Source organism: Mustela erminea, chromosome 17, assembly GCF_009829155.1.
Source record: "Mustela erminea isolate mMusErm1 chromosome 17, mMusErm1.Pri, whole genome shotgun sequence".
In the NCBI taxonomy this organism is placed as follows: domain Eukaryota; kingdom Metazoa; phylum Chordata; class Mammalia; order Carnivora; family Mustelidae; genus Mustela; species Mustela erminea.
In genome coordinates this window covers 18654463-18680445 of record NC_045630.1, presented here as the reverse complement: position 1 = coordinate 18680445, position 25983 = coordinate 18654463, and the positions used below count along the sequence as shown (strand labels likewise).

The window sequence follows — 25983 nt, the reverse complement described above, 5'->3', positions numbered from 1 at the left end:
ATTTATTTGACAGATAGAGATCACAAGTAGGCAGAGAGGCAGGAAGAGAGAGAGAGAGGAGGAAGCAGGCTCCCTGCCAAGCAGAGAGCCCGATGTGGGACTCGATCCCAGGACCCTGAGATCATGACCTGAGCCGAAGGCAGCGGCTTAACCCACTGAGCCACCCAGGCACCCCATATTTTTATTTTTCTAATGCTTCCTCTGAATATACAAATTTGATTACTTTGTAAGTATTATTTCTTTGTTGAATAAAACCATAGCCAAAATCTAGGAAATTTGGAAATATTTTTCATTACCACTTCAAGAATATTATCTGTAGTAACCTCAAATAGAATCTAGGTAGGTAATCTGATTTTTAAAGGTTTGATTTTAATACTAGTTCACTAAAAAGTCATTTAAAAACATTTTTCTTAGAATTCATACAAAGAATTCTGACGTGAGATTGTCTTTAATTATATACATGGTATTGTCTCTTTTTGATCACTTTTAAATTATTTTTATTCATTATAGGTTTTTTTATGACTTTCTTTGGAGGGACTGGGATGATGAAGAAAGTTGTGAGAATTACACTGCTTTGATTGAAGAAAGAATTAATTTGTAAGTACAGTTAAAAACGAACTCAGCACATTATTATTATAAGATAAACATTGTAATTATATTGACACTTTTCAGGTGGTGTGATATACAAGATGGAACCATACCGGGTCCTATTGCACAACGTTTCAAAAAAACTTTGGAGAAATATAAAAATAAACGTGTTGAACTCATCGAGTATCAGAGTAATATTAAGGAAGATCCATCTGCAGCAGAGGCCGTTGAATGCTGGAAAAAATACTATGAGATAGTAATGCTCTGTGGATTACTGAAAATGTGGGAAGATTTACGACTCCGGTAATTTGCTCTATTTTAAACAAAAAGATTACATGGTCATTCTTTTATCCTATCACTTGTCATATATGTTACCCTGACTAAAGTAGATTATAAAATGAGATGTCCAGTTTTTGAGATAAGAACAAAGTGCAACTACTAATATTGGAAAATTATTTTTATATAACTGAGTTCACTGAAATCATTGGCTCCTTGGATAAGAAAACATGTTATCAATCTTGTTTTTTTCTTATCTATCATCTTTACAGTCTTGACTTTGGCCAAAGCCTAAGAAAAGAGGAGGTAGATCTCTACCACATATAATAGGCAAAGTAAAGAGACAGTTGATTAATTTGGCTGCTCCTTAATTTCTTCTTTTTTAACCAACATAAATTGATGAGTTCTTTTTATGATAAATAAATCAGTGGAGATTTAACTAGCATCATTCTCCAGAATGCTTCAAAATGTCTTAAAATGTTTTCACAGTACTATGCAGTAAAGTACATATTTCTTTGTTTTAGATAGAGAGGAAACAGGAATTCTTGCTTGTGGTTTCAAAGTAAATGGAAAATTTTGAATGGAGCCAAAGGACATCTGACTTAGGTTCCACTTTTACACGTCTGTGCCTTAGAAATTCTGAGCCACATTTTACTTGTCCAACAATTAACTGTTAGCCTAAATATTTTCTTTTTGTATTTTCTTTCAAATTTGAATTTTTTTTAATTATTAAGAATCCCATCTTAATGTCTATTTTTGATGTTGTTATTGGGATTCCTATCTAAGAAAACCTTGGGATTACTTTGGGAAGTCAATATAGATAAGATTTTTGAAATCTACTTATGTAGAAATCAAGATTCAACAAGAGTTGAATTTGAATACAAGCTATCATCACTGGACTTCAGATTCTAATGGCATAGGGCAGACAGGGCTCTCTCATCTTAAAAGTTATAATCACAAAGAATCTAGGTCTAGGAGTGGTAGAGTAAATTAATTGGTCAAACCCTTACATAGATAACACTTATAAAATTTGGACAAAAATATAATTAAAGTATCCAGGTATTTGAAGGCACTGTAAAATAACCAAAGCAGGCCATAGCCTTGAAATGTATTTATCCTTGGAATGGGTAAGAAATGGGAATTTGTTGCTTTTCAGTCTTAGAGGGATCACCAGTTCTCATAGCTCTGGCAGCAAAAAATGCAGTCCAACTATTTCATGATGGTGAAGGACAGAGTTCAAAGCTGGCAGAAGAGCTGGAAATAATAGGTGGGATATCTTGAAAGAAGAATGTTGCAAAAGGGGTGAGATCTAGAATTTTAGCATAAACTGTGCCCAAATTCTTGACTGACTGCTAAACTGTGCTAGTATTGGTGGGGGAGAAATTGGGGACCCATGCTTAAAAAAAAGTATGTAATTGAAGTATGGAACTTGAGAGAACTGAACAGAGATGTCAGCTGCATTTTGAGCCCAGACAAGTTAAGTGCCTGCTAGAATACAAGAGTAGCAATCCTCAGAAGAACAAAACATAATCCAGAGTTACGAGAGTATATTTTCCAGAGTCTCCAGTGTTCAACCAAAAATTAATGGGCATGGAAAGAAACCAGAACATTAGATCTATACCCAGGAAAAAAGACATTTACTAAAATATGAGTTTGAATGGACCCAGAGGTTAGATTTCAAAGACCTCAAAGCAGTTATTTAAATATATTCAATGAATTACAGGAAAACTGGTTTAATAAATGGACAGAGAATCTCAACAGAGAAATGGAAGCTAAAAAACAAAATATTTTCAGATGCACCTCTGACATGTAAAGAGCTTGCTAATTACCGCTCCCATTCTTAAAAAAGAAAAAAGCTGAGCAAACCAAAAATGACTTTCTTAGACCCATAGGAAAACTGAGGTCACAGGGCAAACCACCACCTTGAATTCTAGAGGAAGAAGTAAATTCAGAATCACAACCAAGATCTGCTTACCTGGAACAGATAACCACATAGAGCCATAAACTGTAAGAACACAAATGGTAATTTTGATAAACTGCTGGAGGTTAAGTGTGGACTAGTATGCAAGTGAGAAACTGCTGGAGGGATGCAGTTCATTGGGAGAAACCCCACATCTCTGTGGGGTTTTGCCTCCAGGAATTCTGGTGAAGAGTCAAGAAAAATCCCATTATGCCTCTGGTTGGGCATGGGAAAAGTTACTATTATGAAATATATCCAAAGCATCTCCATGACAAAGATCTGTTCACCGGAGGAAGATTTTACCAGAGCCTTTTCCCACTGAGGGGAGAAGGGCATTTCCTTGACTCTAGTCCCTTCTAGCCTCCATATCTGGGAAGAGGAGGGCACTAAGAAACTTCTGAAGGTCACAGTCCAGGGATATAGACCCACTAAAAGATCAATATTTCAACATAAGATCATAGAACAATTCCTCTCCACCATACCACACCAATCACATCAGCTAGGCTCCTGTAATAACTGGTTTATAGCTAAAAGAACTACAAGACAAAAAAATCTGTCTAAAGAGGAGTTTTTAGGGAAGCTCGAAGGCAACAGAAGAGACACAAATATGGAAACATAGGAGTGTGAGGCCTCTGACACCTACAGCTATAGCAAACATTAAACACAGTTTACCTCCTGGCCAAATTAATATAAAACTGCACTCTAAAAGCCTATTTGCTTCAGTTTTTAGTCAATATATCATGCTTGGCTTTCCACAAACTATTACAGGACATACTAAAAGGCAAGAACAAACCCAAGCCTGAAGAGAGAAAGCAAGCATCAGAACCAGACTCAATCATGATTTTGGAATTAATCAGAGAGAATTTAAAATGCCTAATTAATGTTAGTCTCTAATGAAAAAAGTACACAAAATGTAAGAACAGATAGTGTAAGCATAAGACAGAAACTCTAAGAATTAATTAAAAGAAAATGCTAGAAATTAAAAAACACTAAAAATGATGAATATCTTTGAAGGGCTTACTAAATAGATGGGATGAAACTGAGGAAGTAATCAGTGAGCTTGATTCTTATGAGTGAGTGAGCTTGTCAGTGAGTGAGCTGTGTCAACAGAATCTTTTCAAACTGAAATGCAAAGGAAAAAAAAAAATCCAAGAATTGTGGAATTATTTTGAAGGGTGCAGCATATGTGTAATTGGAATACCAGAAGAGAAAAAGAGCAAATGCAGCAGAGGAAATGTGAATTAATAATGTTGAGAATTGGGGCTCCTGGGTGGCTCAGTGAGTTAAAGTCTCTGCCTTCAGCTCAGGTCAAGATCCCGGGGTTCTGGGATCGAGCCCCGCATCAGGCTCTCTGCTCAGCTTCCCCCTCTCTCTCTCTGCTTGCCTCTCTGCCTACTTGTGATTCTGTTAAATAAATAAATAAAACCCTTAAAAATCATAATAATAATGTTGAGGATTTTCCAGAATTAAATGTAGACACCAAACCATAGATCCAGGAAGCTCAGAGAATACCAGGAATGATAAATACCAGAAATCTACACATAGGCATATCATATTCAAACTGAAGAAAACTATACATAAAGAAGCTGAGGAGGAAAAGAACACCTTATCTATGGTGAACAAGAATAAGAATTAAAATCCATTTCTTATAAGAAATCATGCAAGCAAGATAAGAGAGGAGTGAAATATTCAAAGCATTAAAGGAATACCAACCTATAATTCTATATATTTGGTGAAAATATTTTTCGAAAGGAAACAATAATAGCTCTTTAGACAGAAAGAAAAAGAAAAAAAAAACTTGGGGGGATGTATCACCTTGCAAGAAAAATGAAAAGTTCTTTAGAGAAGAAAATTGCTAAAGTTCAGAAACTCAGATCTATGTATAGGAAGGAAGAAGAGATTTGGAGCAAGAATAAATAAAGGCAAATTAAAATCTTTTATTTTTCTTTATCTCGATTTATTAAGAAGACACCATTTCATACTAGTTATGATGGTATTGGGTGATAGTGTACATATTGTGTAAAATAAGTGACAGTAATATACTGAGGGAAGAAATGGGACTACTCTGTTAAAAAGTACCTGTACTATGTACGAAGTAGCATAGTGTTATTTGAAGGTGGACTAAAATTAGTTTAAAATGTATATTGCAAGACTTCAGGCACCGAGCATGTGCCATGAGACAGCTTTTCTGTGACAGAATGGTGACAAGCACACCACAAGGGTCTCAGCCAGGGAAGGGAAGCAGTCCATGCATTGCCAGGCCCTTTAAGATTTGGAGTTTTGAATCCCAGCCATGTGACAGAGATAAAACACAGGAGAACTTGGATGTCACGTGGGCTGACAGGTTGAGGGCAGTGATCTGAAAAAAGCCTAGGACATATGAGAGGATATTGTTTGCTTTTCTGTGAGAGCATCCTGAACACCTATGGCTGAGTTTCCCTCCCTGGGGAAAAGAGCACAGGGTGACACCATCTCTCCCCCACCTCTACTAGCATGGATGGACTTCAGAGAGAAACCCAGTATGTCCAGTGGACGCTGGAGTGGCTTGTACAAAACCCTGCCCCCTCTTGCACTCAGCAGGAGATTCTTTGCAAAGGCAGGTCTGATTGTGAACCAGCTCAGAAGGCCCCTCCCTCAGAAGACCAACACCCTAACCTCATCCCTGCATGTTCCAGGTCTGTTGACCATAGAGTACTCCAGAGTGTCAGCCCAGTTCTGGTGGAAATAGGACCAGGCTGGCTGGCTTTCCTTCCTTCTTTCTTTCAATTTTATTACCTTATAATTATTTTAATTTCTTATATATTCTTATTTGTTTCTTTTTCCTTTGGTGTCAGGCTTATGGTTTTTTCGTTCATTTGTTGATATGGTTTTTTTTTTTTTTTTTAATCAGGCTTTTTTCTTTTCTTTTTTCTTTCTTTTGTATTCTTTAGAATTGGGCTTATAGGTTTTTGTTTCCTTTTGCCTTTTTTCTTTTTTTGGTTCCTTTTCTCTTTTCTTAGATCAGATATATTTTTTAAATTTATCAGGTTTAACAATCCAAGCACACCTAGTTAAAGGTCTGAATACTGCTCTCTACAAGCAAAAAGGAACTCTGTAGAGGACTGACCTGTGGGAAAGAGCAGCCAAAACACAACAGCAGAGAGCACACAGCATACACAGAAACACGTCCTGAAGCACCCTGAACATATGACCCCTTCTTAATATAGTATTACTCTCAAGAGCAGAAATAAAACAAGCTTTCATAACACGCAAAAGACAGAAACCTAGATGTAATGACAAAATGGAGGAATTCTCCCCAGAAGAAAAATCAAGAAGAAATCACACCCAGGGATTTTCTCAAAACAGATATAAGCAATGTACCTAAATAAAAATTTAGAACAGTCATAAGAATACTAGCTGGGCTTGAAAGAAGCATAAAGACACCAGAGAAACCCTGGCTGCAAAGACAAAAGACCTAAAACCAGTCAGGTCAAAGTAAAAAATGCTTGAACTGAGATGCAAAATCAACTGGATGCAATCACAATGAGGATGGAAAAAACAGAAGAACAAACAGGTAATACAGAAGATAAAATTATAGAAAATAAGTTGAAAGGAAAAGAAAACTATTAGATTATGAATATAGATTTAGGGAACTCAGTGATTCCACAAAACACAATAATATCCATACATAGGAGTCCCAGAAGAAGAGGAGAAAAGGGGGCAGAAAGTTTATTTGGACAAATTATGGCTGAGAATTTCTCTAATCTGGGGACGGAAATAGGCATTCAAGTGCAAAAGGCACAGAAAACTCCCCTCAAAATCAACAAAAACAGGCCAACACAAAGACATATATTGAAACTTGCAAAATACAAAGAGAATTCTGCAAGCAGCTACGGACAAAAAGTCCCAAACCTATAAGGGTATACACATAAGGTTAGCAGCAGGCCTGTCGACAGAAATTTAACAGGCCAGAAAAAAATGACATGATCTATTCAAGGTGCTAAATTGGAAAAATATGCAGCCAAGAATACTTTAGCCAGCAAAGCCGTCATTCAGAATAGAATGAGAGAGCGTGAGTTTCCAAGACAAGCAAAAGCTAAAGGAATTCTGAACACTAAATGAGCTCTGCAAACAATATTAAAGGCGACCCTCTGAGCAGGAAAGAGTGACCAAAAGCAATAAAAGGCTAGAAAGGAACAGAAACAATCTGCAGGAACAGCGAATTTACCTGCAGGAACAGGTAATACAATGGCACTATATTCATATCTGTCAATAATTAATCTGAATATAAATGGACTCAATGCTGTAATAAAAAGACCTGGGATATCAGAATGGATTTAAAAAAAAAAAAGCAAGACCCATCAATATCCTACTTACAAGAGAGTAATTTTAGACCCAAAGACACCTCTAGATTAAAAGAGATGGGGTAGAGAACCATCTATCATGCTGGTGGACATCAAAAGAAAGAGGGAGGGTCACCTGGGTGGCTCATTCATTAAGCGTCTGCCTTCAGTGTGGGTCATAATCCCAGGGTCCTGGGATCAAGCCCCGAGTTGGGCTCCCTGCCCAGCAGGAAGCTTGCTTCTCCCTCTCCCACTCCCCCTGCTTGTGTTCCCTCTCTCACCATGTCTCTCTCAAATAAATGAATAAAATCTGAAAAAAGAAAAAAGAAAGAGGGAGTAGTCATACTTCTATTAGATAAACTAGATTTTTTTAAAAAAGACTGTAATAAGAGATGAAGAAGGCCTCTATATCATAAAAAAGGTATCCATCCAACAAGAAGACCTAACAGTTGTAAATATTTATGCCCTCAACTTGGGAGCAGGCAGATATATAAATCAATTAATAATAAACTTAAAGAAACTCAATACAGTAACAGTAGAGGACTTTAACACCCCATTCAGCAAATGGACAGATCATCTAAGCAGAAGATCAACAAGGAAACAATGACTTTGAATGACACTCTGGACCAGATGGACTTCACAGACATATTCAGAACATTTAATCCTAAACTAGCAGAATACACATTCTTTTTGAGTGCACATGGAACACTCTCCAGAATAGATTGCATTCTGAGTCACAAATCAGGCCTCAACAAGTACAAAAGGATTGAGATCATACCATGCATATTTTAAGACCACAGTGCTATGAAACTTGAAGCCAACCACAAGAAGAAATTTGGAAAGACCACAAATACATGGAGGTAAAAGATCATCCTACTAAAAATGAATGGGTTAACTAGGAAACTAAAGAAGAAATAAAAAATACATGGGAGCAAATGAAACTGAAAGCACAACAGTCAAAAACCTATGGGACACAGCAAAGGCGATCAAACGAGGGAAGTACATAGCCATATAGGTCTTAAGTAGTTTGAAATACACAACCTAACCTTATACCTAAAGGAGCTGGAAAAAGAACAGCTAGTAAAATCTAAAAGATTAAGATTAGAGCAGAAATAAAGGATACAGCTATCAAAAAAAAAATAGATCAATGAAACTAGGAGCTAGTTCTTTGAAAGAATTAACAAAATTGATGAATCCCTAGCTAGACTTACCAAAAAGAAAAGAGAAAGGACTCAAATTAATAAAATCATGAAAGAGGAGAGATCATAACCAACAACACAGAAATACAAACAATTATAAGAGAATATTATGAGCAATTATATGCCAACAAATTGGGCAATCTGAAAGAAATGGATAAATTCCTAGAAACCCAAGAAACCTTCCAAAACTGAAACAAGAAGAAATAGAAAATTTGAACAGATCCATAATCAGCAAAGAAACTGAATCAGTAATAAAAAAAAAAATTCCCAACAAACAAGAGTCTAGGGTTGGATGGCTTCGCAGGGGAATTCTACCAAACCTTTAAAGAAGAATTAATACCTATTCTCCTTTCCAAAAAATAGAAATGGAAGGAAAACTTCCAAATTCATTCTGTGAGGCCAGCATTACCTTGATCCCCAAACCAGACAAAGAACCCACTAAAAAGGAGTATTACAGACCAATATCCCTGATGATCATGGATACAAAACTTCTCAACAAGAATCCAACAGTACATTAAAAGGATTATTCACCATGATCAAGTGGAATTTATTCCTGGGAGGCAAGGGTGGTTCAAAGTCCACAAATCAATCAATATGATTGATATTAATAAAGTATTAGAACATTAATAAAGGATAAGAACCATATGATCCATGAGGCACCGGGGTGGCTCAGTGGGTTAAAGCCTCTGCCTTCAGCTCAGGTCATGATCTCAGGGTCCTGGGATCGAGCCCCACATCGGGCTCTCTGCTCAGCAGGAAGCCTGCTTCTCCATCTCTCTCTGCCTGCCTCTCTGCCTACTTGTGATCTCTGTCAAATAAATAAAATCCTTAAAAAACTTTTTAAGAAGAACCATATGATCCTCTCAATAAATGCAGAAAAAAATTTGAAAAAATATAGCATCCTTGATTTAAAAAAAAAAACCCTCAAGAAAGTAGGGAAATAAAAGATATACAGAAATGGAAACAAAAGATGTAATAAAAGATAAAAGATTAGAAAAGAAGGAAAACTCTTTGCAGGTAACATAATTGCCTACATAGAAAATCTCAAAGAATCATTATCATCATCACCATCATCATCATCATCATCATCAACAACAACAGTAATAAAACCCTGGAACCAATGAGTATAGCAAGGTTAACATTTTAAATCCCTTGCTTTCTTATATATCAGTAATTTGAAATTTTTAAAATATCATTTAAAATAAAGCCAAAAAATTAAATATTTAGGTATAAATCTAACAAAATATGTATAGGATCTACATGTGGAAAACTACAAAACTATGATGACAGAGAAAATGTAAATGAGAGATATTATCTGTCAATATTGTTAAATGTCAGTTCCTCCCAACCTGATGTAGATTCACTGCAATCCTAATGAAAATCCCAGCAAGCTATTTTGTAGGTATTGACTATTTCTAAAATTCATATGGAAAGGCTAAAAGCCTACAAGAGCTAACATAGTACTGAAGAAGAACAAAGTGAGAGTACTCATATTATCCAATTGTAAGGCTTGTTGTAAAACTATAGTAATCAAGAAAGCACAGTATTGGTGCTTAGATACATAGACCAATGGAACAGAAAAAAAGAGTCCATAAATAGATCCACACAAATATAGTGAGTGGGCTGAACTTTGATAAAGGAGCAGAGAAAATTCAATGGAGAAAGAATATTATTTTTAACAAATGGTGCTATAGAGTAATTAATTGGATATCCATATGCAAAAAGATGAGTGTAAACACAAACCTCACATCACATCTTCACAAAAATTAACTCAAAATGATCCAATGACCTAAATATAAAATAAAACTGTAAGACTTGAATAAATCATAGAAGAAAACATAGGTGATCTTGGATTGACAATGAGGTTTTTTTTTTTTTTTAGGTAAAACACTGACAATATGATCTGTGAGAGAAAAACATCGAGAAATTGGACTTTTATATTAAAAGTAAAAATTTATGCTCTGTGAAAGACACTGTTAAGAGAATTAAAGATAAGGCAAAACTTTGAAGAAAATATTTGTAAAATACATATCTGATAAAAGTTTTGTATCTAAGATATACAAAGATTCTTAAAATTCATTGTGACTAACAGCCCAATTAAAAATGGACATTCTGGGGGCACCTGGGTGGCTCAGTTGGTTAAGCCGCTGTCTTCGGCTAGGGTCATGATCCCAGGACCCTGGGATCAAGTCCCGCGTCGGACTCCTTGCTCGGCAGGGACCCTGCTTCTCTCTCTCGCTGCCTCTGCCTGCCTCTCTGCCTGCTTGTGTGTACTCTCTGTCTCTCTCTCTGGCAAATAAATAAAATCTTTAAAAAAAAAAAAAAAAGGACATTCTGAACAAACACCTCACCAGAGAAGATATACAAATGGAAAAAAAAAGCCTATAAAAAGATACCCAACATCACTGCAATTACATAATTGCAAATCAAAAGAATGAGACACCATTACTTACCCATTAGAATGATTAAAATCCAAAAATTAAACAAAAACAGAAACAAACCAAAAAACCTTGACAATACCAATTGCTGGCATGGTTGTGGAACAAGAACTCTCATTTATTGTTGATTGGAATGCAAAACAGTACAGCTTTTTTGGAAGATAGTTTGGTAGTTTCTTAAAAGTTTAGTGTGATCTAAGCATATGAACCAGCAATAGTGCTCCTAGTTGATATTTAACCAACTGAGTTGAAAACTTACATCCACGTAAAAACCTGCACAGAAATAAAAAAGGGTTACTAAGGAATACTCCAAACAATTATATGCCAGAAAATTAGATCACCAGATCAAGTGGACACATTCCTGAAAAGATAAAATCTACCCAAACTGACTCAAGGCAAAACAGAAAACCTGAGTGGGAACTATAACAAGTGAGGAGATAAAATTAGCGGATTATAAACTACCCACAAAGAAAAGCCAAAGACCAGATGTCTTCACTGGTGAATTTCATCAAATATTTAAAGGTTTGACACCAATTCTTTACAAACTTCAAAAAAATAGAAGGAAACACTTACCCACCTCATTCAGTGAAGCCACTATTATTCCCCTGATACCAAAACTAGAAAAACATCACAAGAAAACTACAGAATAATATCCCGTATGAATATAGATGAAAAATAATATACTAACAAACTGAGTCTAGCAAAATTTTAAATGGATCAGACTATGAATAAGTTGGATTTATTCCAAGGTTGTGAGGTTGGTTTAACACATAAAAATGAATCAATATAGTGCACCATTATTAATTAAAAAAAAAAAGCCACACCTCAATAGACACGGAAGAAGAATCTGACAAAATTCAGTGCTTTCATGATAAAAATTTTCAAAAATCTTGGAATAGAAGGGATATTTTTCAGCCCATAAAAGGCCATCTATGAAAAATCTTTAAATCCGGGACGCCTGGGTGGCTCAGTTGGTTGGACAACTGCCTTCGGCTCAGGTCATGATCCTGGAGTTCCGGGATCGAGTCCCGCATAGGGCTCCCGGTTCCACGGGGAGTCTGCTTCTCTCTCTGACCTTCTCCTCGCTCATGTTCTCTCTCACTGTCTCTCTCTCAAATAAATAAATAAAATCTTTAAAAAAAAAAAAAATCTTTAAATCCTACTTAGAGGTGAAAGAATGGATGTTTCCCCACTAAGATCAGGAAGAAGATAAGGATGTCTACTCTTACCACTTCTATTCAAATTGTACTGGAGGTTGCAGCTAGAGCAATAGGCAAGAAAAAAGCCATCCAGATTGGAAAGGAAGAAGTAATAAAATTACGTCTATTTGCAGATGACATGATTTTTGCATACAGACACAAGCCAGAAAAAAAGCCAGACACAAAAGAGTACATCATATATTATGTCACTATAAAATTTCATTTAAAAAATCCAAGAAAGGGAAATAAATCTATGACAGAAAGTAGATCAATGGTTGCCGGGGAATAGGTGTGGAGGATTGACTGCAAAGATGAATGAAGGAACCTAACAGTGTGATGGGAATGTTCTATATCTTGATTATTTTGATTGAGTTAAGTGGGTATACACATTTGTGGAACTTCATGGAATGGTTTACTTAAAATGAGTGTTATATAAATTATACCTTAATAAATTTGATTAAAAAAAACCCACTGATACATACTTTTGATTTTAAAACTAGGATTGCATGATAAACTACTGTATTTCCTGAACGTAGGATGCTGTACTCTTTGAGCAGCTAGTGATCAGGTATATGGTGAAGAAATGTGTGAGTAGTTCTCTTTCTCAAGATCATAATCACTTGCTTAAATAGGTATAAAAATGCTGAATGGGTTTACTTTTGAAATGTTCAATGAAACTTTTGAAGCTGAAACATATTGGTACTAAAGCTGCTTTCCAGGAGTGTCAAGCAGTAATGTGCTGTAGAGAACCCAAAATATGACACCTAAGGAGATTATTAGTAAAGCTACATATGTTGGTAAAGAAGTGACCCTTTCAGCTGATAGTAATGATAAAAAATTATACTCAAACTTTCTTTCTTTTGATAACACTTACATGATTAAGAGTTAGGAAACAGGAATTGTAAAGAAGAGCAGAAAGACAAGAAAGAGTGGAATCAGAAGTGCTGAAGAGCAAACGATAATAATTAAAAACACACACATACAACTCAGAGAGAAGCTAGAATTGTTCTATTGGGAGGCCTCAGTCAACGTATCTATGGAGACCATATCCTTTGAAACAAAACACTTTTGTTAGTTGAACACAGTATCTAAAATCGGGCATTTCTCTAAACATTTTTATGCCTCAGTATCGGAGACCTAATTGATCTTTGCTTTGTTTTGAGTCCACAACTCAGTGGACTATGTAAGTATAATCAGGAAAATTTTCTACTGTATTAAAGATTTGAGGTGACAGGTGTTGATTTTAGTGGGTTACATACAGATTTCCAGGTACAAACCATGAAAATGAAAAGATTTTAGAGTTCGAGAGTATAAACATTCAGTTATCTAAAAGATTTTAATTATTCCATTACTCTCAAGTTGCTCATTGCTCTCAAGGAGCTTAAAATAAGTGAAATCTACTTCTCAAAGATGCTTGGTGCCAAGTTTTATTTTCTAAGTAAGCATAGCTTGAGTCTTGTTCAGGTTAATATCATCATAATAAATGTTTTCAACTCTAGAGTTCATGGACCTTTTTTCCCAAGAATTCTGAGGCGCCGGAAGGGAAAAAGAGATTTTGGAAAGACTATAACACATATTGTGGCAAAAGTGATGACTACTGACATGGTAAGAAATACACTTTATCCCTATTTGTTCATTTAAGTTGTAGTTGTGTATAATCAAAAAAGAAGTTCTTTGAGGGTAGGATACTCATCTGACATTAATGCTTTCTTTCTCCCATTACATCCGCTTCAGTGATTAGCATATAATCAGTACTAAATAAATAAATGTCAGCAACTATTTACTGAGTACAAACCTTATTGCTAGGCACTATGCTGGTAGTAACTATGGAAAGGATAGGAGACAAATATGAGAAAGCCTGCTTTTGAGGGTGATACCATTTTGAACCAGGTCCACGGTCTTGCTGCTTCATACATTTGAGAAGTTATTGAAGGATAGTTTTGCTAGATATAGAATTCTTGGTTGACAGTACCCACCCCCCTTAAATATGTCATCCCACTGTTTCCAGGCTTCCGTGACTTCTGTTAGGAAATCAGCCATTAATCCTATTGCCAATTCCCTGTATATATCGAATTGCTTCTCTTTCACTGCTTTCAAGATTCTTTGACTTTCAACAGTTTGATTATATGTGTTGGTTTGGCTTGTGTTTATCCTACTTGATGCCCATTAAGCTTCTTGGATATGTAGATTCACAAATTTCAACAAATTTGAAAAGTATTCCACCATCTTTCTTCAAATATTCTTTTTGCTCCTTTCTCTCTTCTCCTTCTGGGACTCCTATAATATGTTTGCTTGTATTCTTGATGGTGTATCACTGGTCTCGTCAACATTGTTTACTTTTCCTTGTGTTTTTTTTTTCCATCTGCTCCTGACACTGGATATTTTAATCATCCTGTCTTCAAATTTGTTGATTCTTTCTTCTTCCCACTCAAATATGGTATCTAAGCCTCTCTAGTGAGTTTGTTGTTGTTAATTTCAGCTATTGTGATTTTCAACAATAGAATTTCCATTTGGTTCTTTTTGTAATTTTTATTTCTTTATTGATATTGTCATTTTGTTCATTGCCCTTCTGGCTCCTTTAGTTTTTTGTCCACGGTTTCTTTTTGCTCTTTGAGCACATTTAAGACAGTTTATTTCAAGTTTTTGTCTGATAAATCCAAAGGCTTGTCTGGGCTTCCTCAGAGGTGGTTTCTGTAAATCTTTTTTCCTGTAAATGGGCCAGTTTCCTGTTTTGTTGAATATTTTGTAGCTTTTTTGTTGAAAATTGGCTTTTTGAATATTATAATCTAATAACTCTGGAAATCAGTCTACCCTATCTCCAGGGTTTGCTCTATTAATTTTTGAGGACTGTGGTTGTCCATATGGTTAGCAAATTTTCCAAACTATTTTTGCAACAGCTGTATTTCTTTTTGCGTGTGGCTACTGAAGTTCTATTATGTAATCTCAGCAGGTAACCAGTTACTTGACAAATTTCCGTAAACACCGATAGCTAAAAAACAAAAACAAAAAATATCTCACAGTCTTTGCAAATTAGCTCTGAGCTGAGGCACTCCTTCAAAGCTGAGCCAGGCTGCTTACAACTCTGCCTTGCCTTTCACCTCTTGTTTGCATGGGGCCCAAAGATCAGTGGGAAGCAAAGCTTGGGGTACTTTCAGATCTCTCCTGAGCATGGATCCAGCCCTGGCCATGTGCTTTTCACTCTAGATGTCCTAGTTTATGAGGGAACCCTTATTTCCCCAAGAATCTTCCTTCTCAGCCTCCTCCTCTGCAGACTTTTCCTTTGCCCCAGACAGCTATGGGTAGTGTGTGTTTTTAAATGCTTTCATCAAGTGATACCTATATTGCTGCTCAGTTCTGAGGAGGATATTAAACAAGTCAGCTTTGTCAGTCCTTCCCCTGAGATACTGACTGGTCTCAAAATAAATCACACTTTTTTTCCCCCCAAGAAAGAGAGCAAGGGAGCGGCAGAAGGAAATGGAGAGAGAGAATCTTAAGCAGGCTCCATGCCCAGTGTGAATCCTGATGAGGGGCTCCATCTCAACACCCTGATATCAAGACCTGAGCCAAAATCCAGAATCAGATGCTTGACAAAGCTGCCCATCACAACCATACTGTTTTTGAGAATAAGGTTCATATTTCCCCCACCCCATGCCTGCTTCAGACCAGCAAGCCACAGAAACATGGGCTGTTCTTTCCACAGCTGCTGCCAAGCTGGGGAATAGAAGCTAGTAGGCAGCTAAGCAAAACCACATTTTTTTCTTTCTACCATATTTTGGCAGCCTCTTCATTAAGCATTTGCATGGTTGCTGTGTTTGATTAGGTTCCAGAGTTCCCAAAATGTTGATTCTGTCATTTTTTCCCCCCAACTTAATATTTGCTTCAGTGGAAGAACCATTTTTTTGGAGCTCTTCATTCCACCATTTCCATGACATCACTTCTCTTTTATATCGTTCTGTTTCCTTCCTAAACGTACTGAGATGTATTCAATTGTTTTTTAAATAATAAAACAGTATACATCCTCAATACCACATCTCTCTTCTTTTACACAGGAGAACTTCTTCACAGATTTATCTGTTTCTACTGCTTTCACATTCATGCCTCTACTCACAGTGATCTTGTTTCTGCCTCCAGAGTATCAGTGAAAATGCCTTTCTGGTCAATGTGGGACCAAGCTGTGGCTAAATGCACTAAGATTGCCATCTCATTGAACCTTTCAGCACCCGACATCATCAACTATTTCCTCCTTTCCTGACATCTTGGGGTCCTGATTTTACCACCTCTTTGGCGACCCCTAGCCTCAGCTTTGAGATTTCTTTTGTTTCTGCCTATTCTTTTAATGTTTTTCATTGTTTCATCCTAGAGTGTTTTCCCTCTTCATACAGTCTTGTAGCTAATCTTATCCATTCCTATGCTTAAGTAACTCCCAGATCTTTATGCCCAAATGTTAGTCCTATATTCTAGACTGTTATAATGCAGTCTATTGGATACCTCTGCTTAGTGAGTCCACCAGTATTTCAAATTAACTGGCATCAAAACTAAACTCATTATGTCCCCTCACAAACTTCTTTCTCCTGGGTTTCCTATTTTCATGAATAAGAAAAATATAAATGAGATGGATTTTAGAGTTCTTCCAAATTACTTAGAGGTAATCCTTGTGCTCTCTGCCACCAAAGTATTTAGAATACACACATAAATGAATATAGTAGTTTGCTGAATTAGTAAGGATTATGAGTTCCAAATATATCTGGAAAAAATGTTCACTCTTGCTTATCAAATGAATGAAAATTAAAATGAGGCAGTGAAGATTTTTGCCTATTAAGGTGGCATATATTTTATAAATTTAAAAGATAACCCCATGCTGATGAGTTTACAGCAAAATGAGTTCTCAAGCCAAATTTTAATTGGTTAAACTCTTCAGGAGGGCAATTTAGCAGTATGAATCCAAGACACAAAATCTTTTGTACTTGTACAAAAGATTGTACTTTTGTACAATAATTCCCCATCTGTAATTTATCCAAAGAATTAACTAGAGATGAATGTAAGGATTTATTTGTCATAGTATTTTCATAATCTTGAGCTGCAAACCATCTAAATAAGAGTAAGAAAATCAACTATGATAAACTGTGATTGCCCATATGATGCATTATTATGTAATGACTAAAAATTAGTCTTTGAAAAGATAAAGACATAGGAAGATATGATGTAATGAAGTCAGGATTCAGTGGTGTCCGTCTGGGTCATGGAGTTGGTTGAGCATCTGACTCTTGACTCTGCGTTCAGCCTGGAGCTGCTTGAGATTCTCTCCCTCACCTTCTGCCCCTCCCACTCATGCTCTCTCTCTGAAATATGTAAGTCTTAAAAAATAAGTCAGGATTCAAAGCCATGTATATGTATGGTATGATATGTTGGTATTATGAGTAACGAGTATATGCATGGGAAAAAGACTGAAAAGGAAATATCTATATATTTTATTTAGCTTAAAATTTCAATTTGTTATGTTTTCATTTGTTTTTCTTCTAACCACTTTATAAGAAAAAAGATAGAGGAATGATAATGCCATTTCTTTTTTTATTATTTTTATTAACATATATTGTATTATTTGCCCCAGGGATACAGGTCTGTGAATCATCAGGCTTACACACTTCATAGCACTCACAATTTCACATACCCTCAATAATGCCAATTCTATAGGGATAAAATAACAGGCATTTTTTCAGAATATATTTTTAGTTTTCAAATTTTGAGAGTTCCCCACTCTTTATGGTACTAATAATGAAGTTCTCTTCCCTTTTCTACTCTTAGTGGATTCCTGGTATCTTTTATTTAGTTCTAGAGTATTTAATATATAAGGTTTTATTGATTTACTAAAATTATAGGATTAGTTTGAGTTAAAGAAAACAAAGTAGTAGACTGTAAAGAGATCTAGTGTCATAAAGTCCTGGATCTAAAGCTTAGATTAGCTGTTCACCAACTCTGTGTCCTTGGGCAAATCATTTCATCTCACTGAGTTTCAAAGTCCTTCACCTGATAAGGGGATATTATTTCCCCTCAAAGAGGCTTGGGAGGTAATATGCTAGTTCAAATTCTGCCTTCTTGGCACATAGTCTTTCATAGCTGTAAAATGATTAGTGATTGTAAAGAACACCCCATTTCACCATTCCCTTAGTTGATGCACTGATACTTGGAACAATTTAATGAACATAAAAACATATTTACAGTGTATTACAGTGTAATATACAAGGTAAGTCTTTGAGAAAAGCACACGTCACCAATACGTTAGCTGATTAAAATGACCTGTTTCAGTTTAATTCATTGTTAAAAGTGTACTGTTTTATTTCTTCTTTTCAGGTAAAGGACTTATCTTCAGACACACTTCTCCAACAGCATGATGATTTGGATTTGGCTTTGGATAGTTGTTACAGTGGAGATACAGTAGTTATTTTTCCAGGAGAATATCAAGCTGTAAATCTTGCTTTATTGACTGACGACATCATTATAAAGGGTTAGGGCATCTTTTTATAACAATGTATACTGGAAAAAATTTTATACTATAAACATGATTTACCTAACACAAAAATTCCTTATGTATCTTTTTAATTAAGATTTTCACACGTGCTCATGAGTATATTATCTGTACAGGTGACTTCATTTGGACAAAATGTACCAAAGCAAATCAAATGGACTATTCTCCATGACAGTGTAGCACTACAAACACAGATTCTAAAAAGATCAAAACCACAAAAAAGCCAAAAAACCTATTTGTAATATTTTTACCCAAACTACTTTTTCTTCCTCTATTGTGTTTCTTATCACTTTAGTAGAAATAACAGGGGCGCCTGGGCGGCTCAGTGTGTTAAAGCCTCTGCCTTCGGCTCGGGTCATGATCCCAGGGTCCTGGGATCAAGCCCCGCATTGGGCTCTCTGCTCAGGAGGAAGCCTGCTTCCTTTTCTCTCTCTCTGCCTACTTGCCATCTTTCTGTCAAATAAATAAACAAAATCTTTATAAAAAGAAAAACCAAATGAAAGGCTGTATTAAAACATATTCAGCCTTTTCTCAGGTTAATTCATATGCAAACTTGCTAAAGTAGAAGAATTTACTAAAATTTCTTTTAGGTTCTGAACCTATTTAGTAACTTTAATTCTGCTGTTTAACATTGAAGTAAGGATGTTCCCACTGTCTGACCAAACGAAAAAGAACCAGGTGACTGAGGCTTTGCCTATCAATTCAAGAATTGAGCAAAAACTCATTAGATCTTGATGACTGTAACCAGTAGTATTTTGCTGAACTGCATGGGTAATAAGGAGTGTATCTGTCATTTTCAAATCTTAAAGCCTTGAAGCTACGACCCCTTATTTTTGCACTGTTGTTAAATTTAGATGATTGCTTTAACTATTCTAGATCAAAATTGTAGATATGATTTTTTTAAGATTTATTTATTTATTTATTAGACAGAGAGACATCACAAGTAGGCAGAGAGGCAGGCAGAGAGAGAGAGAGAGGAGGAAGCAGGCTCCCTGCTGAGCAGAGAGCCCGATGCGGGACTCGATCCCAGGACTCTGAGATCATGACCTGAGCCGAAGGCAGCGGCTTAACCCACTGAGCCACCCAGGTGCCCCAAAATTGTAGATATGATTAATCTTATAACCTAATTCACACGACTGTCTTTTTTAGTCATGGTAAGGTAGTTTTTTTTGTATCTTAGACATTTTGTAAATGACTATTGATTATATAAAGGAAAACTTAGGAAAATGTATTATGGAATAAGTATATTGAATACAGGTACATTTATATTGACTATAAACCCAGATTCTCCCATCATGGCATCAAATATGGACAAAAAATTACATTACAGTTAAGTATATAATTAGATATATTACAAAAAAATATGTGAAAAGAAAAAGTATTATTGAATGACTTGACTAAAGGACTTTAAACTTTGGGATTACTGAATTAATTGTTTTGTCTCGTTGAATCAGGAGTTGGAAAGAGAGAGGAAATTATGATTACTTCTGAACCTTCTCATGACAGTTTCGTGGTGTCTAAAGCTGATAACGTGAAGCTAATGCATCTATCTTTAATACAACAAGGGACCGTTGATGGTATTGTGGTGGTGGAGTCTGGTCACATGACTCTAGAAAACTGTATATTAAAATGCGAAGGAACAGGAGTGTGTGTTCTTACAGGGGCTGCTCTGACAATTACTGACAGTGAAATAACTGGTGCCCAGGTATTTCCTTTTATAAAGACCGCTTTATTGACAATAAATAACTTGCTGTGCAAAGGATAAGTGACTTCACCTTTGAACTGAGTTAATAAACAAGCTTAGAAACTGCTAAAATCAGGACAAATACAGGGCATCATAGCACACGTAAGGAAAAATGAACTAAGTCCAAAGAATTACTGGCTTTAAATGTGATATTTTTTAAAATCTAGAAATTGCTGGCTACAAAACAGATCACGAGTCAGTTAACTTAACATTTACTTAACAAAGACCACTGAAATACTGCAAAACCAAATGAAAAGATTAGATGAAAATAGGATTTAACAGAATGACTTAATTTCCAATAAACTGAGGAAGTTGACATTAGTAGCACTGAGGGAGTTAGAATATATATAAATTTTTATAACAATTGAAAGAATTGCTCTGAAGAGATTTTTGGCTCCCTCCTAAAGACTTCATTTGGGTGGGAGAGCAATGTGACTCAATGAGACTGTGTGACCACAACCCTCCGTCTAGGCCCAATCATCTTCTAACACAGATTGATACTAGTTTTAATGTTTTAAAACATTATCTCTAAAATAAATCATTACACAAATTATTATTTTTGTGTAACTTAGTGTGTCAAGAGTGGTAAAATAGAATTACAATTTTTAAATCTAAAGAAAATTTTGGAGAGGTGCATGTGTGTTTTGAGACTGTTTTGCTTTTAATTTACAGGGTGCTGGTGTTGAACTGTATCCTGGAAGCATAGCCATTTTAGAAAGGAATGAAATTCATCACTGTAATAACCTCAGAACCAGTGATAATTCAAAAAGCACCTTAGGTGGTGTTAATATGAAGGTATTCTCATATTTCTTAAATATAGAGTTGTTTTAAGAATTATCACAAAAATACTAAAATACTATGTCTAGACAAGGTTTAGTCTGTTATTGATCTGGAAAAGAATAGTAGAGATAATTAAAATATAGTTTAAATGACGGCTGATATAAAATAAGTTTAGCCTTCTAATTTAATAGTTTCAACTTTAATTCTTAGCAGAAAACTGATAAAGTGGATAGTTTGGCTTTTATAAAAATGTTTCAGATTTTTTATTGGGCAGATCTGTAATATGTTTTGGAAAGTAAAGCAAATAAAAAAATAATAAATATATTAAGAAAATTTAAGTCTTTCAAAATTTGTAAAGTAATTTAAGCTAGTCAATTAAAATAGCAATAATCTGTAAGTGAAATGTCTTCCCATTCCTTTCTACTTCTATTTGTTCTACTCTTCTAGATCCCTCTCTAGACTTGTGTAGTTGATGAACATTTTCCCTAGAATTCTAGATTAAATATAATTATTTGAAAATTTAGCATTGTCAATATCTGAAATTATTTTTATATTTGTTACATTAAAGCTTTATATATTTTCATGTATGTATTTGTTATATTAAAGCTTTATATATTAAAGTTATACTACATAAAATAAATTGAAAACTTCATTTAATATTTCAATATGAGAGATTTCCTTGGTTACTGTGACAGTAAGCAGTGAGGAAAACACTGCTTGCTTAAAACACATTGTTGTTTTAAAGAAACATGTAAACCTAAATAAATTCTAGAGTACTTATTTTTTTTATAGAAATTATTGAAAACTAATTTCCTTGAATAATTTAACAGGTTCTTCCAGCACCAAAATTGAAGATGACTAATAATCATATTTACAACAATAATGGCTATGGTGTAAGCATTCTTCAACCAACTGAACAATTTTTTATTGTAGCAGAAGAAGCCCTCAACAAAGGGGCAGCTTCAGGGGATAAAAAAGATGACAGTATGCTCTCCAGGGTAATGCAGAATCTGAACCTGGAGATGAACAACAATAAAATAGAAGCAAACTTGAAGGGGGATATCAGAATAGTCACAAGTTAAAGTATGTGGATTTATGTTGTTAATGTTTTATATTTCAGAGATTTGTTTAGTAAATAATTCTCATATCCCAAAGAAATGGTAGTTTTAAATTAAAAACCTATTTAATTAAAAATATTTAAACATTCTAATGCTTTCATTGGATGATTCATTTTAACTTAAGTAACACTTTTTTTTTTTTTTAAAGATTTTACTTATTTGACAGAGATCACAAGCAGGCAGAGAGGCAGGCAGAGAGGAAGGGAAGCAGGCTCCCTGCTGAGCAGAGAGCCCGATGCGGGACTGGATCCCAGGACCCTGGGATCATGACCTGAGCTGAAGTCAGAGGCTTTAGCCCACTGAGCCACCCAGGCGCCCCCCCAGTAACACTTTTGATATAATTCATACACCATAAAATTCACCCTTTTTTTTTTAAAGATTTTATTTATTTATTTGACAGAGATCACAAGTAGGCAGAGAGGCAGGCAGAGAGAAAGGAAGGGAAGGAGGCCCCCTGCTGTGCAGACAGCCCCATGCGGGACTCGATCCCAGGACCCCGAGATCATGACTTGAGCCGAAGGCAGCGGCCCATCCCACTGAGCCACCCAGGCGCCCAAAATTCACCCTTTTGAAGTCTATAATTTAACAGTATGTAGTTTATTTTTAGTATTTAGGTACCACCATCATCACTATTTAATTCCAAACAATTTTGTTTTTGATACTCTTAGTTTAGTAAGAAGCATCAGGTGTTCTAAGTAAGTAATAGAAAAAAATTTTATAGCCAATTCTGATTCACTCCCATTTATCCAGCTAGGAACTGGAATAAGGTAAGACAGCACTATAGCACGCACTGTATTAGATACAATTAGGTTCAGCTGCAACTAGGACATCCAAAATGAGAGATAAAGAATACGGAAATATAGAGGCGCCTGGGCGGCTCAGTCGGCTAAGCATCTGCCTGTGTGGCTCAGGTCATGATCCTGGGGTCCTAGGATATCAAGCCTTGCCTTGGGCTCCCTGCTCAGCAGTCTGCTTCTCCCTTTGCCCCTTCCCCTGCTCATGCTCTCAAGTATTTAAAACATGTTTTAAAAACCTGAAATGTCAGAATTCCATCTTGTCTTACCATTGTATGGTTTCCATTCAAAATCACCACATGGGCCAAGATAGCAAGTTAGAAATAGTTCAAGCCATGGTTTAAATTCCAACCATGCAGCAGGAGAGAGAGAGGACCTTCCTACAATTACACACCTTATTCCAACTTTCATGCCTCCCTCCCACTAGAATCTAATTACATGGCTCCACCTAACTACAACTGAAGCTAGAAATTATGTATTCTTTAAGAGTTAATCTTTAAGTTGGAGAGGTTATGTGTCCTCTAAAATAGGGGCTTCGGGTTTTTTTTTTTGATTTATTTATTTGACAAAGATCACAAGTAGGCAGAGGTAAGCAGAGAGAGGAGGAAGCAGGCACCCTGCCGAGCAGAGAGCCTGATGTGGGTCTCGATCCCAGGACCCTGGGATCATGACCCAAGCTGAAGGCAGAGGCTTTAACCCACCGAGCCACCCAGGTGCCCCTGGTGGATCATTTTCTAAGATACAACTAGTGGTGTTTTAAACACTCGGGCTCACACACTTATTTTCCTTCCTCGATTTTTTACTTGATGTTATGTGTAATTTAGCAATGTTTGTCAAAGAAAATCTCTTGATTTGAGAGTCAAATAAGGCATGGTTGTTCTTCAGTTTCATCAGGATTCTTTTTTTTTTTTACACAAGGTCTTGTTCACTGAGTGACATGAGATAATTGCAGGTATTTTCATGGAGGCTTTAACAAGAACAGTCTTTCTATAATGAATTTAATGAGCTGTAAGGGGAGGCATTTTCCCTTCCAATCATCTCCCTCTACCTGTTTTCAGCTCCCAGAAGAGGTGATGGACAAAGGATCTTTTGAGAGCAAAAAGATCAAGAGCTTTGCATGAGCACAACACGCACTCACCGGTCACCTGCCTTCTGTGTGTTGCCGCCACTGGTTTCCAACCAATTTTCCAGGCCCACTTCGAGTACGTTGTTTTCCCTATTCTCAGGTTTCTCAAGCACGCAAAAGCATGTAAGAAATTTAGTATTTCACATCTCCTTTACCTTCCCATCTCTACTTTCCCCTCCAGTGTAACAAATGACAACTTTAAAGATTTAACACCAATTTATCTTCTGTAGGCTAAAGTCTGACACGGGTTTCACTGGCTTAAATCAAGGTGTTGACAGGAACTTTCTTTCCTGTGCATTTGGTAGCTGGCGGGGTTGGTTTTTTTGTTGTTGTTGTAGGATTTAGACATTTCCCTGGCAGTTGTCAGCTGAGGGCTGCTCCCAGCTTCTGATGGGCAGCTGCGTTCCCTGGGTTATGGCTTCCTTCCTCCATCTTCAGAGGCATTACCCATTGATGGGAGTCCCTCTGCTTTGAATTTCTCCTGCCTGTTCTTCAGTCTCACCGAAAGGAGGGAAGGTTCTATATTTCTGCTCCGCCCTTCCCTTTTGTGTACATATCTGGCTTTCCTACTAGACTGTAAGTTTCAGAGTACGGACACTGGTTTTAGGAACATTACATCCCACACTGCATGTGCATTCCAAGTAGTAACTGTGTTAAATAATGGTAGTAATGGGTCTCTGCCTATGCTAGAAACAGAGATAAGATTTACAATCCAGGACTTTCTAGTTGCTGGGATGAAAATGTTAGAGGCCTCTAAAGGTGGAGCCTGGACAAATCAAGATTAGAAGAGTGGCCTGCGATGTGGAATGAAAAGGGATGATTTTTAATCCCTTTTTGTTTTTTTCTTATGAGACTGGTGTGGGGTGAAGACTTCCTTTTTTTCCATATGACGCCAGCAGCAGCTAGGGTAGAGACTCAACTGAAGAGCAGAATGGGACCCACAATACTAGAGCCTGTTGTCGGTTCATGAAGTAGAGGCAGTGAAAATGGCAGGTGGCTACAGATCAAAAGACTGAGACATTCCTCTGGCAGCACAGGACACAGACAAATTGCTCTGATTATAAGGAGCAAATTGCCATTCTTGGTGAGACACCTATCTCAAAGTGTTCTCTCCTAGACTGAACAGTTAAAACCAGAAAGCAGTGCACTTGAGGACAGGTCTAAATATTCCAAAGTATTGAAGTAAAAAATGAGAAAACTACATTAATATACTATGCTTTCAGTGACTGAACCGAATCAGGTGTTCTTAAAAATATATAGACAGGTCTCGAGTCTGTGAACTACTGAGATTTTAAGTAAATTTTATGTACCTGCCTTTTGGTGGACAGCCCATAGCTATCACCATATTCTCAAAGAAGCCTCTCAGTTCACGCTTACCACCACTGATTTGGGTAACATTTAAGTTTCCTTTCACATATTATTGTTCAACCAAAGTCGCAAACATATGTTGCTTTTTTCTATAGAAAACTCTGATTTGTTCTGTAGAAAACTCAGGAAACTGTGTAACTCAGTATTTTAATCCTGAACATTATGACAATATAAATTTTTTGGTGATTTCAGATTTTGTGGCTGCATAAGATGCACATTTTTAAAATTTACCAGTAAAATTCTGAAGGCACTGATAGGTATTATTAGAAATTCAAGGTTAGGGACGCCTGGGTGACTCAGTGGGTTAAGGCCTCTGCCTTTGGCTCAGGTCATGATCCCAGGGTCCTGGGATCGAGCCCCGCATCGGGCTCTCTGCTTAGCAGGGAGCCTGCTTCCTCCTCTCTCTCTGCCTGCCTCTCTACCTACTTGTGATCTCTGCCTATCAAATAAATAAAATCTTAAAAAAAAAAAAGTGTTATTTAAAAAAAAAAAGAAATTCTAGGTTATTTTGAAATGCTCAAAACTATTACTAATGCCAAAAAAATTTA

General features: G+C 36.3%; 1 protein-coding gene across 1 annotated transcript in view; it reads left to right on the top strand.

The window, feature by feature from the left end:
• SHCBP1L (SHC binding and spindle associated 1 like) overlaps positions 1 to 22220 on the top strand; it is a 31162-nt gene extending 8942 nt beyond the window's left edge. The window contains exons 4-10 of the mRNA XM_032319203.1: positions 511 to 597; positions 673 to 891; positions 13482 to 13587; positions 18331 to 18484; positions 19960 to 20210; positions 20922 to 21044; positions 21860 to 22220. Of these exons, the coding sequence (XP_032175094.1) occupies positions 511 to 597; positions 673 to 891; positions 13482 to 13587; positions 18331 to 18484; positions 19960 to 20210; positions 20922 to 21044; positions 21860 to 22111 (1192 nt within the window). The 3' untranslated portion in view covers positions 22112 to 22220. The remainder of the gene's footprint in view (positions 1 to 510; positions 598 to 672; positions 892 to 13481; positions 13588 to 18330; positions 18485 to 19959; positions 20211 to 20921; positions 21045 to 21859) is intronic.
• Positions 22221 to 25983: the final 3763 nt, after the last annotated feature.